At 41.5% G+C, this 15,924-nt stretch overlaps 2 protein-coding genes across 6 annotated transcripts in view; both read right to left on the bottom strand.

Moving 5' to 3' along the window:
- Positions 1-3,178, bottom strand: part of LOC111596118 (1-phosphatidylinositol 4,5-bisphosphate phosphodiesterase classes I and II) — a 68,660-nt gene extending 65,482 nt beyond the window's left edge. For 3 of the 4 annotated variants that reach the window (XM_023310183.2, XM_023310187.2, XM_023310186.2), the window contains exon 1: positions 2,462-3,177. The gene's annotated coding sequence lies outside the window, so the exon portion shown is untranslated. Of the gene's footprint in view, positions 1-2,461 lie in introns of all 4 variants that reach the window. The other variant, XM_023310184.2, reaches the window with a different exon arrangement.
- Positions 3,179-4,895: 1,717 nt separating this feature from the next.
- LOC111596051 (rap1 GTPase-activating protein 1) overlaps positions 4,896-15,924 on the bottom strand; it is a 109,764-nt gene continuing 98,735 nt past the window's right edge. For both annotated transcript variants that reach the window (XM_023310099.2, XM_023310098.2), the window contains exons 3-5: positions 6,425-8,110; positions 5,842-6,351; positions 4,896-5,772 (exon numbers count right to left, since the gene is read on the bottom strand). In XM_023310099.2, the coding sequence (XP_023165867.1) occupies positions 5,617-5,772; positions 5,842-6,351; positions 6,425-8,110 (2,352 nt within the window). In that variant the 3' untranslated portion in view covers positions 4,896-5,616. The remainder of the gene's footprint in view (positions 5,773-5,841; positions 6,352-6,424; positions 8,111-15,924) is intronic.

The following is a 15,924-nucleotide window of genomic DNA, read 5'->3' as shown; positions in this document are numbered from 1 at the left end:
AGCTGAACAAGATAAAAAAAATATTCTTTAATAAATGAAAAGTTGTTGAAAAAACCACAAATTTGAAATACTATTTAAAAAGACTTCGAAGAAAATTTTATATTAAATTTTCCGTAATTTTTTTTTTATTAAATTGTTTTCAAAAATTCATATATAAAAAGAATTTTAATAATTTTTCTATTAGCTTGATAATTTAAATATGTATATAAATAAAAAATGTTACCCTTTTTTAACTTAATTTCAAAGAAAAGATGTAGTCATTCCGTTTTAATAAACATTTAAAAAATTTCAAAATGTCCATAAAAATATTATAAATATTTGGAAAAAATGCATATTTCTAAAGCTAAAATAGTTTTACAAATCAAGTTTTATTTTTATCGATCTAATGGCATTTTCGAAATATTGCTACGAATATATTAAAAACTTTAATGGCGTAGTAAAAATGATCAAAGTCTTGTTTTTGGAATATTATTAAGATGCTTTAAATTCAATACTGAAATACTATATAGTATAGTACTTTGATTTGAGCCCATAATCCAGTCTAACGACTTATAAAAATATCCCGAAAGCTAAACGATCTAAAAACATATTTATCGAACTAACGGTTAGTTTATTTGTTACACCTTCGCCTACGTAAACACGTAAACCCTCTCTAAATGCTAAAAAAACATCAACTAAAATATATGCCAAAACGCGCCGCCAGATGGCGTGTATGTGCGGGAAGCAAGCATCGCGAAGAAGGGAATTTCCTGCGTTAAAACGTTTAATTTATTAATGAGATTTATTAATAGGTTCACAGCCAGGTGAAAGCTCAAAAGGTCGCTAGAACGCTGTCGGAGGTGGGGACAGGTGCAAGTCAAGGTGTAGTTGTATAGATAAAGAGTAGCAGCAGCAGCTAGCCGTCAGTTGAGGCAAGTGGTTCAGTTGTTTGGTTATTGTAATTAAACGGAACATTATGATCCCTTTTTATACGCTTAAAATATGTGCGTGTGGTGCCACCCAACCACCACGCGACCAAACCACTCGCTCACCTCACTTGGAATGTTGTTTGGCATGCCAGGTGGGCGGTTGGTTGCGTGGTTGGGGCAGTGGCCGACCCCCAAAAATTATTTGCTTGTTTTTGTTTGGTCTGTGTCGACGTTGCTGCAATGGCCCATGGAGCACCTAAAGTGGTCGGGTGGGTGTTCGGCTGCCTGCTTGAGTGGAGCGAAACAGACGCCAGCGTCGCAGACGCATAAAACAAACGTGAGGCAAGATAATGAGCGTTTCGCTATCCGACTCCACGACGAGGCATATGGCACATTAGCAGAGATATTCGAGCAAGCGCGTCGCATGGACAATTACGTTGCCACCTGATGCTGCTTAAATGATCCATCGCACTTTGCACCTGCCTCAATTGACGGCACTCTAGAAGATCACAAAATAGAATCTTTAAGTGACGTGAAAAGTAATTTCATGTTCAATTTCTTAATTTTTTTTAAAGAAAATGATTTGTTATAATAATAAATATGTATTAATATATAATAAATTAAATTAAGATTGCATTCAGTCTGAGTTAACATTGATTGGAATTTGACCTCGCATTATGATTGCTTTTCAACGTAATGATTCTAGCGATTCTAATTGGATTCAATTAGCAATTGTTTCCTTTCGGATAAGAATCGAATGAACAACTTTGACATAATCGTAAATGCAATTCATCTTATTATCTAGCTCTAAAATTCGTTCACCTCGAATGCTTATTGCATACATATATACATGCATATGTGTGTTCATATACATACATAACATACATACATACATAAACATACTGGACCCCTATATGCCTTGGCAACCCCTCGAAGCACCTTTCGTTGATAAGACTCGACTTAATCGCTAGCTTATGAAGCTGGCGGCTGATTAGTCGAGTGCACGTAACGCCTTAGCCCTGCCACGCCCCCTAGAAAGCAGCGTCTGCTTGCTCGAGTGTAAAGGATGCCCACCCACCCCCATTAGAAGCGCCTTCTCAATATACTTTACGTTTATTGTCATTTTATTGCTGTTGTTATCCCAGAGACAACAAAAACAACAGAGAGAGCGAGAGAGAGAAGAGGCAGCTACATAAACAGTAGCAATAGCAGCAGCCGTAGCAGCTGAGGCGCCGGCAACGATTACACCATGTGAAGTTGCACTACCTGCCTCTCTTTCTTACGCACAGTCGCAGCTCGGCTCAGCTGGCGATCAGTCTTGCCATATGAGAGAGACTTTTGGTCTCTCTCCACCTATTCTCTGTGCCTTGTTGTAGCTGCTGCTGCCAGCTTTTGTTATTTCATAATTTATTTGCGTTCTACTTTTTTTGATTCATTTGCTTAAGCATACACGTAAAAATGTTCAGACGCACTCACACATACATACAAAGTCGCATTCACTCACAATTATTTGCTTATTTGTCACTTTAATAAAATAAAATACAACTAATTACCTTTTGGTGGCTCAGCCGTTGAGTGAGAGGGCGGACAGAGACAGAGCACAACTGAGAGCGAATGAGGGTTAGCCAAAGCTTTGCTATTTAGTTTTTGTTGTGGTCGCAACTGCGGCTGCTGCTGCTGCAACCCTCCTCGGTTGAGGCTGCCGGCTGCTGCTGAGAGCGATATACACACAGCTATTGAGCGAAAGAGAGTAGCAGAGAGACCGTGCGAGAGCAGCAACACAGCGCTGCGCTCTGTTATGAAGTAATAACGACGAAAAAATTACCACACTCAACCGCGCGCGCACATACACACGCACACGTACAACTCTTTGGATATGTTAATATTGTTGTTGTTATTATTTTAATGAGAATCGTTTTTATGTTTTACGTGCACAGCAGCCGACGACGGCGCCGCCAAAAAGAAACAAAAGCAAATTGCAAAATGCAAAAACAAGTCACTTAAGAGATTTTTCGCACTATTTCTTCATGTCGAAGACACGCGCGATTTACATTGATTTGATTTGAAATTGGAGAACGGTGTTTTATTCAATGATACTCTAAATTTTTTTCTATGTATTCAACGCACCTTCTCAGTACCGCGGCATAAACGCCTTCATAAAAACAATAACAATTCTCAAATTCAAGCAACTGAAACCTCCACGCGACGACGACGACGGCGACGAAACGTCCGTCCACATCAAATGTTTCTCGCGTTTTGAGAGTTTGAAAAAACACCTAAGGCATTATAAGCTGCGAGAGAAACAATATGACTATGACAACAGGAAATACTCTGTAAAGCATTACAGCTGTTTTAATAATGACAATGTATTAGATTCACAAAACCGAAAATCTGGTTAGTTGAATATTATTAAGTTATTTCTTACTAAATTTATATATATTATTTCCTTTGTTGTAAATAAATAATTTTTTTAATTTTGTTATAGATTTTTTTACTATAATAAAGTATATAGAAAGTATAAATAAGTTATGTAATATGCTTTTTTAAATTTTTTGTTAAATAAAATTTTCTTCAACTACGTATAACAAGCAAACAACACTTTCTAATTCGCATTCGCAGGGTACAATACGCAAATGTGTGTGACAGAGAGAGCATGCGCAGAGCGCAACAGCTGCTCGGAGAGCAACATTCCACTACAGCGCGCTAACAGAACGTTAAGATCAGTTGCAAATATGCCATTTGAATTAAATAATATTAAATATCAAAAATAGCAAATTAATAACACCGTTTCGAAACAATAATCCAAGGCAAACTGTTGCCTATAGAAAACAAAACAAAACTGAATAATTAAACAGTTCAGTTCAGTGTGACTGTACGTGATAAAGCGCGAAACGACAAAAAGCTTACTGGGCTGGTCACCCTGTTGCTGCTAAGAGAAAGCTTCAAGAGTGCTGGTTAACGTTTGAAATAAAGGCGCGTGATTTCAAAAATGATTTTTAGCTGAAATAAATACAAAAACTAATTTATAGTCCTAAGCTATTGTTTTTAATAAATAAAAAGAGCATGATATATTTTTATGTATGTATTCCATATATTTTGCATATATATAATAATATATGTATATTTTTGTTGGTTGTTCTTTGTTTTTTTTTGTTTTTGTAATTTTACACAATTAAAATGAAGTTTTGTCAACAAAAAACAATTTGTGGTACTTATGGTAGAATTCATATATATATATTTATATATATATATATATATATATATATATGTAAACTCGATAAGAACTCTTTGATTTGATGTATATATGCTATATATGTATGTGTGAGTGTGTGTTTGTGTTCTCTAGCCATATATAGATAGATAATATATATATTGATATATATATTTATTTGAAAAATCTTGCACATTTTGCTCTGGGCTAAATCGTTTATCGATAAATGTTTATCATTTTTTATACTTTTATTAAATAGTCATTAAATTGCATAGTTAATTACGTTAGATCGATAGCTATATCGATGAATCGTTAAATCGAGAATTATGTAAATAATATATATACAAGGGCAAACAACAGCGGATTTTCGATAATAATAATTTCGATAACATTCTCCTTGCCTTCTGCTGAGTCGTCTTTAGATTAGTTTAAGCTCGGCCGTTGCTTATCCAGAACTTAATTAAATTAAATTGTAATTAGAAATTATTTAAAGCAACTTAAACTTAGGAGTTAAGAGTTTTTTCTTTTCTTCTTCTTTTCTAGTAATAATATTTATCGATTGCAGCTAAAAACAAAAACTAACGAGAGTTTTTCTTCTTCTGTAACTTTAAAACACATACATAATAGATACATATATCTATATATATATATATATATATATATATATATATATATATATATATATATATATATATATATATATATATATATATATATATATATATATATATATATAATATATATTCGAATAAATATATATGTTAATTTAATTAGCTTTCGATTTTGTTTTTCTTCTCCTTTCTTTGAATTGGTTATTAATTGCTGCTGAGGTCTACGTGATGAATGGAAACAAGAGGAGTCAACAGGGTTGTCATGCTGCAGTGGCAATTAACAGGGTTGCGCTACGCTTCTACTAAATAGATGACGAATTCGAAATCGAATTCGAATTCGAATGCGTTTCTATGTAAGCTTTTCTAACTGCGATAAACGTCAATCGATAGCTTTCGCTCTCTCTTCCTCTGTTATACTCCCTCCCTCTCTCTTTCTACTTATACCTAAGGCTTAGTTTTTGCATCTGTGGGAAATTTGTTGGTTTTTAGGGTTTTAAACATTGCGTTAAATATGCTTAAAGACTTATGAACTATATATTTGGTGTAACTTTTTGAGTTCTGTGTGTGTTTCCTTCCATGTTGATTCGTTTTCTGTTTGTTTGTAACTGTTATACATATACGTATAGATATATATGTATATATATATATATTTGTAGACTAAACTGTAATAATATATATGCCGCCACTTCAGCTTCATTCCTCTTCGAGTTCCAACAGCTATGCAAACTAAATATAATACAGTTTTGCGAGAACTGGCCTCAGAAATAAAAACAAATAACGACGCATCCAAAGTGTTATACACGGCACAGTGGTTCCTCCTCTCTCCTCCCTTCTCTCTACGATCCCTGGCTCCCTCTCCCCTGCTTTGTGCATGGCGTTAGACGCTTTAGATGGGCGAAATGGAGAGCGGCGCTGCAGCCGTGTCTGGCATATATTCCTTGAGCAGATCGCGCAGACGCAAAATCTCACGTCCGGCTGCCGCCAGATCCCCCTGCAGCGATAGCTCTCTTTCCCGCAAACGTTTGATGTCCCTTTGGCAGGTCTGAATAAGAGAATAACAAAATTAGTTTAGTGTTCTTTGGGATCTCTCTCTCTCTCTCTCTCTACTTACCACATTCTGTCGCAGCAAGTCGAGCTTGTCGCACTTGAGTCGCGTCACCTCCTGGCGCAGATTCTCAATCATCATGATGGTCTCGTTGCTGGGCGAGCTGCCCATCATGGTGGTGCCCTGCACCCCCTCGAGACACAGCGAGCAGGCTTTGGTTGTTGCCTCAGCGGAGCTCATGCTCTCCAAGCCCGTGTCGCTGTCTATGTAGGCGGCGCCGCCGTCTAGGTGACCCATCATCGGATCTAGATCAACGCTGTTCAAGCTCGAATCGTCGCTCGCCTCGGACATGGTGGCCACGGCCACGCCCACTATGCCACCATTATGGGCAGCGCTGACTGCGACGGCGGCAATGCCGCCGCCCACGCCGCCATTTTGTTGGCCTCCGGCTGTGTTGTTGTTGTTGTTATTGTTGTTATGGTTAGCCGGGCGCGAGGTAATGTCCGGCGAGGATGATGTAGACTCATTCGAGGATTTCGACTTGGACGACGACTTGGAGGCCGTGCGACTGCAGGTCTGCAAATAGAGAGAGAGGGAGAGAGTTGGATTAGCTTAGAGTTCCACTAGGTCAAAGGCGATTTTTACTCACATTTAGATTGGGCGTTTGTGTCTCGGGCTGTGGCTCCTTCTTGGAGTTGAGCGTGCCCACCTTGGTATTCACGCTGAACTTGTCCGGATGCGCGCCATTGCCAGTGTCCACGCTCTGCGAGCGCACGCGCATGATGAGCGCCTTCTTGACGGTGTCAATGAAACGAGTGCCTGCATTGCCGCCACCGCCGCCGCCGCCGCTCTCGGACTTGGGTGTCTCGGGCGTGGGACTGCCGGTCAGGGTCTGCGATAGATCGGCGCCTAGGAAGTCGCGCGTCTTCTCCTTCAGCTCCTCGACCAGATTCTGCAGCAGCGAGGTGCGTGTGCGCAGCTCGAGCTTGGCAAACTTCTCGGCCTTGTAGCAGGCGTTCTCGGCGTTGATCAGTTTGGTCAGTAGAAACTCCTTGAACTCCTGGCCCTTGCGAAAGACCGCCGGATTGGGCAGCGTGGGTCCAAAGAAGGGCACATCATCGCGTGCCGTCACGCTCACCTTGTACCGTGTGTGGGGCGTGTTCGGCTCGAGCGGCTGCACCACAATGAACGCGTGCAGAAAGTGACTGGCGATCATGTCCGGGGAGAAGGGTGTGTTCGTCTCCTGGAACACTATGGCCACGATGTCGTTGCCAATGTGCCGCTTGCGCTGCAACTGCTGCGGATCGCCCTCGGTGTGGGGCAACAGTGTGGACACATGGAACATAATCTCGCGCTCCTTAAACACCTCATAGACAGCCGTGTCGCCGGTGTGACCATTCTGTATATCCAAGCCGCCGCGATAGCCCTTGTGATCCTTGAGCCTAATGCGCTGGCCGAGCACATCGAGGAATTCCTCGAAGGCCGGCGATGTCTGCTGATTGCCGAAGAGTTCCTCCTCGGTGGTCTGGCCATATCTTTGGTAGAGCACGCCGAACTTGAAGTGCGTGACGAGCACATGCTCATCGTAGACGCTGATCAGCTGCGACGCCTTCGGGCACAGCACAGGCATAAAGTTGTCCACCTGTATCTGTTCGTTCAACAGTCGCACCATCTTCGCCGGACTGGGCTGGGCGCCCAGGCACGACACCGGTATCAACTCGTGCATGGTGCCCGTGCGCAGGCGCAGAAGTATGCGCATGTGTTCCTGATTGGCCACATTCTCGGTCTTGATGGAGATGAGCACTGGGCCCAGCTGCTCGTCGTGGCCAACCAGATTGGAGTGCTCCCTGGCCGCATAGAAGCGCCTGTAGCACTTGGCCGTGTCATCCATCTCGAACTTGGCCATCCAGGTGGTTTGGGGCAGCTGCGGATTGCCGCGTGCATCGTAGCTGCACTCGTGCTCAGTGCCGTCCAGCCAATAGCCGCCGTGCAGCGGTAGCAGTATCATTGGATAGGGCGCCGACTTGGCTAGCGCATCCTCGAGCAGGCGCTGCGAGGCGGGTATGGCCGACACAATCGAGGAGTTCGATGATACCGATGATTGCGACTGATAATGATGTCCGTTCGATAGCAGCTGGCCGCCGCTCAGCTGCGGCGATGCTGGCGTTGAGCTGGAGGCGGAGCCGCCAGTCATTGAGCTGCTGGAGTGATTCATTGAATGACGCAACGTGGCCCGAGAGCCCGAATGCTGTAGTCCTCCGCTCATGTGGCCGCCATCGTGTGGTGAATGCGGCTGTGGCACGCGCTCCTCGCTTGCATTGCTGCCGCGATGATGCTGCAAAGATAGACATAGAGAGTGGGTTTAGTTTGGTTAGTTTGGATCAAGCTCTATAATTATAGGGTATCAACAGCATCTGTATGTGTGGGCATCGGCTGCGACTCCTACGAGCGACAGGGTACACATGGGCTGCATTATAATTTCATGCAATTATCGTCGACGTCTATGCAAATGCCCCCAGCCTGAAGCTGGTTAATGGCAGGGCCCAGGCCAGACCCGACCATGTGCCGTGCCTGGCAATTTGTTGGCTCTAAACAAATACGAGAGACGCGCACTCGTATGTGGGCGGCTGTTGTGTGCTTTGGGTTTACAGTTCAGCGAGTGAAACCCGTTAAATTTCGGATAATATTAAGCCAACATTTTGATTTGACAGGAACATCCTTTCAAACGGCGCCAGCTTTGCGCTTTGCGCTTTGTGCGCTTTGTCTAGCCAAAGCCAAACCCTGAAATCCCCCTAGCCCTAGCCCCCTAGTCCCATCTCATATCCCTCTTATAGGTTGCGCTCGCATATTAAAAACTTCTTTTATTTCCGTCTGTTTGGCCAGCTGCAATTTCTTTCTATGGCTGGCGTGCAGCCAAATGTGGCACGTAACGGGGTAGGGCAGGCCGATACAGAGTGTGTGTACGGAGGTTAGGTCTTTTCGGGTTCATCGATAGTTCGTGCCTTGATTTAGGAGTCTGCTGGCTGCCAAATGCAACTGCTACGGCTGTGCCATAACGTGCTCACAGATTGCGCGATTGACCGAGTCATTAGGGCTAAATGAATTGAGAATGGCTGCAGTTGCGTACTCTTGAGGGGGTAAGGGCTGGAGTTATAAGAAAAGTTTTCCTTAACCAAGCCAGGCTGGAGCATATGAAATTGGTATACGTTAATATAGTTATCTAACTGTCAAGTCTGAAGTGTGCATGTGAATTGAGTGAGTGAGTGAGGGTGGTGCTAGGATGCTAGGATGCCAGGGTATAAGTTTATTAGCACAGTAGAGGTCTAGAAGGTCTCTCTTTAGCCAAGACTTAAAAGTTTGAAAAACTATAGCCAAAGAAACATATAAAAGACAGGGATTAATCAGCTCAGGAGGCATAGTCGATGATAGATCGTAAGGAAGTTCTTGGTAGCTGAGTTAGCTATTAGGATATATTAAGTGCTCAGACGTTAGGGCAGGATATAAATGTTTTAGGATGTCTCTTTAGCTAAGACTTAAAAGCTAGAAGAACGATAAAGAAAATAGTGAAAATAGCGCAGGAGAAATAGGCGATGATAGATTGGAAGGAAGTCCTTAGGAGCTGGCTTAGTCACTAGGATAATTGTTGCTCCTTTACACGAAAGTATTGAATAGATTGATTGCGCTCATCATTATCGTATATCACACACTATCCAGACTTTACTCTTTCTTCTTTCATACATTCCAAGTCTTTCAAATATCTTTCCATACTCAGCCAACATCCAAATCCACTTAGTAAAAGTGAAGAAAGCCATAGGAAAACAGGCGCTTTATAAAGCAATAAACTTCAGAAAACGTCATATTTATTGATAGCAAAGGAGAATAACATTTGATATCAATAGACAGAATGAAGCCAACACAAATTTATTAGTTCAGAGCTCTTACACAGTCAGATGCGGTGAGTAGGGCAGCAGCAAGAGATTGTGGGACTGTGAGATTGGGAGATTGTAGTTTTATTGCCAGACCCTGAATGCGTTCGCTCAATTCGAGGTCAAAGCGTCGATTTGGTGCACATTTCCACACGACATTTTATGCAATGTTTATTTTTTAAGTGCAATTTAAATGCAGTTTACAGCATTTACTGCATTTGCGTACCACTAATGAGTGCATTGTCATCTCGAATTGTGTTGAATGTGAAATGATTGAATGTATTCAGCCACATTTTGGAGCAGCGTGTGAATTGATTATGCAAATGCTGCACGACTTTCAACATTTAATGCGGCAATAGAGGAAAAGTTAATATATAAAACAAATATATATATATAGATATTTATTGTGGTAACTTGAGAGGAGGTTGGGGTCTGGCCAGACCGGCTAAAGGGAGGGTTTGCGTTCGAACTTCCTTTGTCACACGCTTAGTTGGCTTCATTGGCTAAACAGTTGCGACAATCAGACGCTGTCTGGACTTATTGGTTAGCTATTTGGGGCGGGATGAGTCATCAAACTTAATTTCCCAGACTAACAGGAGTGCCACTAGTGGGAAGGGCAGTAATTGGTTCCGGGGAAGACTGTATCAAGTTACGTTGTGGACTCTAATTTGATGAGATTTGAAGATGTTGAAGTTTGTCTGCTTTTTGTCTAATTAAACCAGCAACAAGAAGAGTGTGAGTGCGTCCAATTGAAAGTGGAGGGGTCTACAGATGAGCAGATATGAGGAAGAAGCTGCCACTCAAGTATTAAGTACACAACCGGAAAAACTAAAATCTAATGAATGTGCCAGAAGAGGCATAAGCGGAGGGAAAGCATAACAAAAGCACGAACTAATACCAAACACAACACTCGTGTGTGTTCGACAATTATGATGATCGCGCATTGCTCATTATGATGTTGTGCCGATTCTAGAGAACTTAAGCGGATTACAGACAGAGAGAGGTTGAGAGAGACGGCGAGAGAAAAGTGTTACAAACGCAAAACCATGAAGCAAACTTTGGGGCCAAATGCTGAAACTTTCGAGGTTAGTGGGGTAGAGGCTGCAGCAGCGATGCTGTATGCTTGCGGCGGCAGGGGCCATCAGACAAGGCACAACCCCTTGAGCAGAGCGGCGAGTGCATTGAACAGGCCATAAAAACAAAGTGCGGAGACGTTTTGCATAAGTCGAAGGGCAGGCAGACCCTGACTGATGGGCCCCAATCCCTGCGCCCAACCTCTGAGCACATCCTGCGCGAGACGCCAACGTCAACAACGTTGTTTGTGTTGCTGTTGTCGTTGTTATTGTTGCTGCTGCTGCTTCAAGTGCAGGGCCCCCATCATTAAAAATGTGCATTTTGCATTTGCTGCTGCTGCTGCTGCTGCGGCGGGGGCGTTGAAATCTTTTGCCAGGCATACAAAATGAAAACAAAGTCTAATAGCAGAAGCAGAAGCAGGCAAAGAGTCGGTGCTAAGGCAGCCATGGAGTGCATGGAAAACAAAGCACAGGAAGCCATCTGTGCACAGTTTGACAGCCAGCGCTTGTCAAACTCACTTTTGGCTTTCATCACTTATGCAGCGCACATTTTGTTGCTGGTGGAAAGTGTGGCACATGATTCTAGCGAAGCGTAAGAAGAGTTGCAAGCCAGTTCAAGTGATTGATATATGCAAGCGATATAGGTACATATATATATATATATATATATATATATATATATATATATAAGTGTGTATATATATATATATGCGCCACGCACGTGCAAACTGCCAGACGACGCCCTAGACTCAACTTCTTGTGGCGACAAAGCTAAGCCAAAAAAAAGAGAGAAATAATTCCACCCACACATGAATTGGACTTGATTTATGTGCTGGGAGCCTGTGACATAAACACGTTGCAATCGAGTGATTCTTGCCTGCTGCTGCTGCTGCTGCTGCTGCTGTTGTTGTTGTTCTCTGCACTGAGCCATGAAATGATAAATATTATATACGATATATGCATAACTCTTATATAAAGACATACGCCACCGCAGGCCTATTTCATTTTAAAATGTATTCCACACAAATATATCAAATCAAAGTTACATAAATCAACGCGCAGCCAAATAAATCAATGGGTGCTTGTCAAACTGTCACTGCAGCTCAAACTAAGCTGATTAGTTGAGTTTTTATGTGTAGTTAGATCTAGCTAAGTATTCTCCAACTTAAATCTATAAAATTTTATTATGACTCAAGTTAAAGTTCAATTTCTTTATAGATGTTTGCTTATGTATGTTCTCTATATGCACTTTTTATTAGATACTCTAATATTAATTATATATAGACTTATAAAGACTTTTTATAGATTTTTTATGGTGCAGACTTTATGAGCGTCTTATCTATGACGACTTGAACTGTGCATTCATAATGAATCACTTAGTAAATCCATTGGTTAGCAAGTCAAACAGTTGGTCAATCAGATAGTAAATGAGTTAGTCAAAAGTCAGTTCATCAAACAGTCAGTTAATCCATCTGTCAAGCAGATAGTCAGTTAGTCAGGCAGTCCGATATAGGTAGATATAGAGTTAGGCTATGAAGCAGTTAGGCTAGAGTCAGTCAATCAAAGAGTGAGTCTGTCTTAGAGTCAGTCAATCAAAAAGTCAGCTAGTCAATCAGTTGTTAATCGCTCAGACAGTCAATCATTTAAGCCGAAAAGGCAGTCAATCAATTAGTAGTCAAACAGTCAATCAACTTATCAGTGTCAATTTTTTGAGTCAATCAATCAATGAAGAACTAGTCAGTCAATTAGTCAATCCAACAGTCAGTTCCCTCTAACAGTCAATCAGATAGTCAGGCAAGTAGTCAATCAGCGTTAGTCTATCAGTCAAGTAGTCAGTCGCTCAAGCAATTAATTAATTAATTAGTCAATTCATAAGCTAATAATAAAGTCACATAGTCCATCAAGTCAGTCAATCATTCACTTGGTCGGCTTTAGTTCAATCGTCAATCATTCAGTCTATATTTATGAAATCCATGTTCATATAAAGACTTCTCAAAATTGTTTGGGATACAGCGTAGTCTAAGCTTTTGCTTTCCTATTTAGCCCTATTTTAGGCATTTCTCTCTTTAACCTATTTTAGCTTTTATTCACTGGTGTTGGCAACAGTTTTTCAGAGATATTAAAAGTAGCTTTTACAGTTTATACCAAATGGTTTTTGTGTGCTTTGTTTTTGTATTTTTCGTAACGCTCGCTGCACGTGAGCTAAATGCCAAAATAGTTGCTTTTAAACGCTTTCACACATTCAATTAACACACACTGCATATATATAGGTATATGTATATGTGTGTGTGTGTGTGTGTTTGTGTGTGTATGCGTCTGTCTCACTGTGTGTAGTTGAGGCACGTATGTGCTTCTAAAGGGTTTTATGCTGCTCGAGTTCTTATCGCATTCTTCGTCATGCGCTTTGCTCATTAAGAGATTTGACATAAAAACTGACCCAAGTAATCAGCATTCGAATTCCTAGAATTATGCTCATAGAGTTGTATATATACACATATATATATATAAACCAGATGCAATCAGACGATAAATCAAATCAAATTTCAGCTAAAGTTCTTGACAGCATTAGCAGCTGCTGCTGTTGCTGCTTACAGTTTAAGCTGCTTTTGGCTATAGTTTTGCATGACAAATCAAATTGCAGTAAAGTTATCTCACTTTACAGTTTGAGCAGCTTAGGTAGCTATAGTTGGGGGCGAATTGAGTAGCATAAATTTCGGTTTTTATTAGCTTTGCCTAACATTTTAACAGACACCAAAGCCAAAACAACGAACCACTTAAGGCAACTTGTCGCATTTGTTGCTGTTGTTGCTTTTTGTGTTGTTTGGTGCGACAATTTCATTAGCCAAAAAAAGCGAAAGGCGCCAGCCATATTTGGAAAATCCGTAAGCAAACTGATTCAAAAACTTATGCAAGGTGCTTGATTGATTTTCAAAACGTTTTTAATTACTTAATAAACAATTTGTTAGCAGCGGATCTAAAAATAACTAGCTGCTTGTGGCATAAAATTAAAATTAAGAAAAATTGTTATTTAAATTTTTGTTTCTGCTTTTAATTGGCTGCAACAACGCATTGTTGCATGTGGCAACTTTGACCCAATTTGTGCGCAATGAACCCATCACAAAATTTGCATGATGAAGGAGTTGTTGCTGGCTCCGCACTCTCTTTCTCTCTCTCTCTCTGCCTCATCATGGTCGTCTTTGCGTGTATGTGCTGCATCAAATTAGTTGCAACAATTTGATTAAAACAACAACAAACTGGCAAAAGTACTCTCACGCCCACGGCTAGACTGGAAGTGGAACCCTCAGGCCAGACCAGGTTCACCTCATGTTGCACGTCATATTTGCTGCTCTTTCTCTTCTTCTTCTTCTTTAATTTTTTGTCATGGTTCTGTGAGCTGGGAAGCGACTGGCTCTCAAACTGTAAGCGAACACAGGCACAGTGGGCATCATAGGCTTCTACTAAACTTGGAGCTCAATATATTTACAAAATTATTTAAAAAAATTGTATGAAATTTAGTTACAAATAAAAATATTCAAAATATAAAAAATATAATTTAATAAATGCTAAAGAAAATATTTAAAATAAAATGAAAATATATATATAGATAAAATATAAAACTTAATTTTATAAAATTCTTCAAAAAAATTAAATTAAAAAATAAAATTAATTTTCTAAATTATAATTAATTGTTATGAAAAAGAAACTTTAAATAATTAAGTCCTCTGCCAAGCTTATATAACCACAACAAATATGTTTTGCACCACTGTGCACAGTCGCATTTCTTTTGTCTCATGTCTTTGTCTTGAGCTTTGGCCACTGCGCGTCAATCAGCGGACTCATTTGAATGGCCCTTGCGGCCCCTATCTGAGCCCTTTTTTGAGCTGCCTGCGCATGTGCATTGAAGCTGCGCCGTTTCCACTTGGCTGCACAAACTGAGGGCGCAGCGTTGCAGCAAGCTGCGGCATGCTGTGCCAAGAGCTGTGTGAGGTGGCAGCGTTTCAGCTTTAGCTTCAACTGCTTCTTCTTCTTCGTTTTTAGTTTTATGTAAGTTGCGCATTTAAATTACAAACAGCTGACAAAAGTTGAGCTCAGGCGCTTGCCCAACCTTTTGGCTAGAGATGGGCTTTGCCCCCTTTCATATTGTTGTGCGGCTTGCCCGCTGCGCTTCGTTTGCTTTTCTCATAAAATAATTGCGCGTGTGATGAAGTCGATCCAAGCTAAAGAAAGAGAGAGAGAGAGGGAGAGACAGAGCGAGAGGATGGCAGCAGTCAAAAGGGCGGCAACCGAAGCGAAGCCTTTTGGCTTTCAACTGGGAATTAAGAGGCGACGCTGTTGCTGTTGCTGTTGCTGTTGCTGCTGCTGCTGCTGCTGCTTTAGCTTGTCCCACGTTCTGCTGAGAATTTGGCAACGAAGCGTGAAACATGAACAACAACAACAAGCGCATAAACAACAACACGCCATTGCTTGTTGTTGTTAACGTCTTCCTAGAAGCCAACTTGTAGCCCAAAAGCAAAAAAATATCGCGCTGCTCTGAACTTGTAATCTGTTCCAGCAGCAGGAGCAGGCGCTTGGCTCAAGGGGGCCATGGCGGCTAAGGGGGGCACCTGACATTACCTGACATTTACTGAGAATTTGTAGCAAAGCGTTTCCTTTATAAGCATTTTTCCCCGTCTGTTGGCCAGCTGTCATAACTTTGGCAACTCTGACACAGCTCGCATTGTTTTACACTTCTTCCTCTTTTTGTTTTTTTTTTGGTTTGTTTGTTAATTATACAGCTGGCGGGCAATTAGTGCTGGCCACGCCCACAGCGACGCTCAAGTCACAGTCGCAGTCGCAGTCGCAGTCGCATTTATATTGATTTAACAAGAAGCAGGCGCATGAAATTGGAACGCGTCGCTGTTTACGTAGGCAAAACAAATGCGAATGCGCACATTTGCATCATTCATGACGTTGGCAACCCTGCAGTGCACAACCCTTTAAGTGGAGCATCGAGTGGGTGGTGGGCTGCTGGGGTCACTTGGCGGCACTACATGCAGGTAAATCTGTTGCTGTTGACATTTTTTGGCCCTGAGCCCTTTTCACACTGCCTGCAAACAGTGAGTGCACACTCGTGTTGAGGGTACAGTGCCTGTTAAGGTAAGAGTGCTTAA

The sequence above is a fragment of the Drosophila hydei genome, unplaced genomic scaffold, assembly GCF_003285905.1.
Source record: "Drosophila hydei strain 15085-1641.00,03,60 unplaced genomic scaffold, DhydRS2 tig00008114-arrow-pilon, whole genome shotgun sequence".
In the NCBI taxonomy this organism is placed as follows: Eukaryota; Metazoa; Arthropoda; class Insecta; order Diptera; family Drosophilidae; genus Drosophila; species Drosophila hydei.
This window is presented reverse-complemented; position numbering and strand designations above follow the sequence as displayed.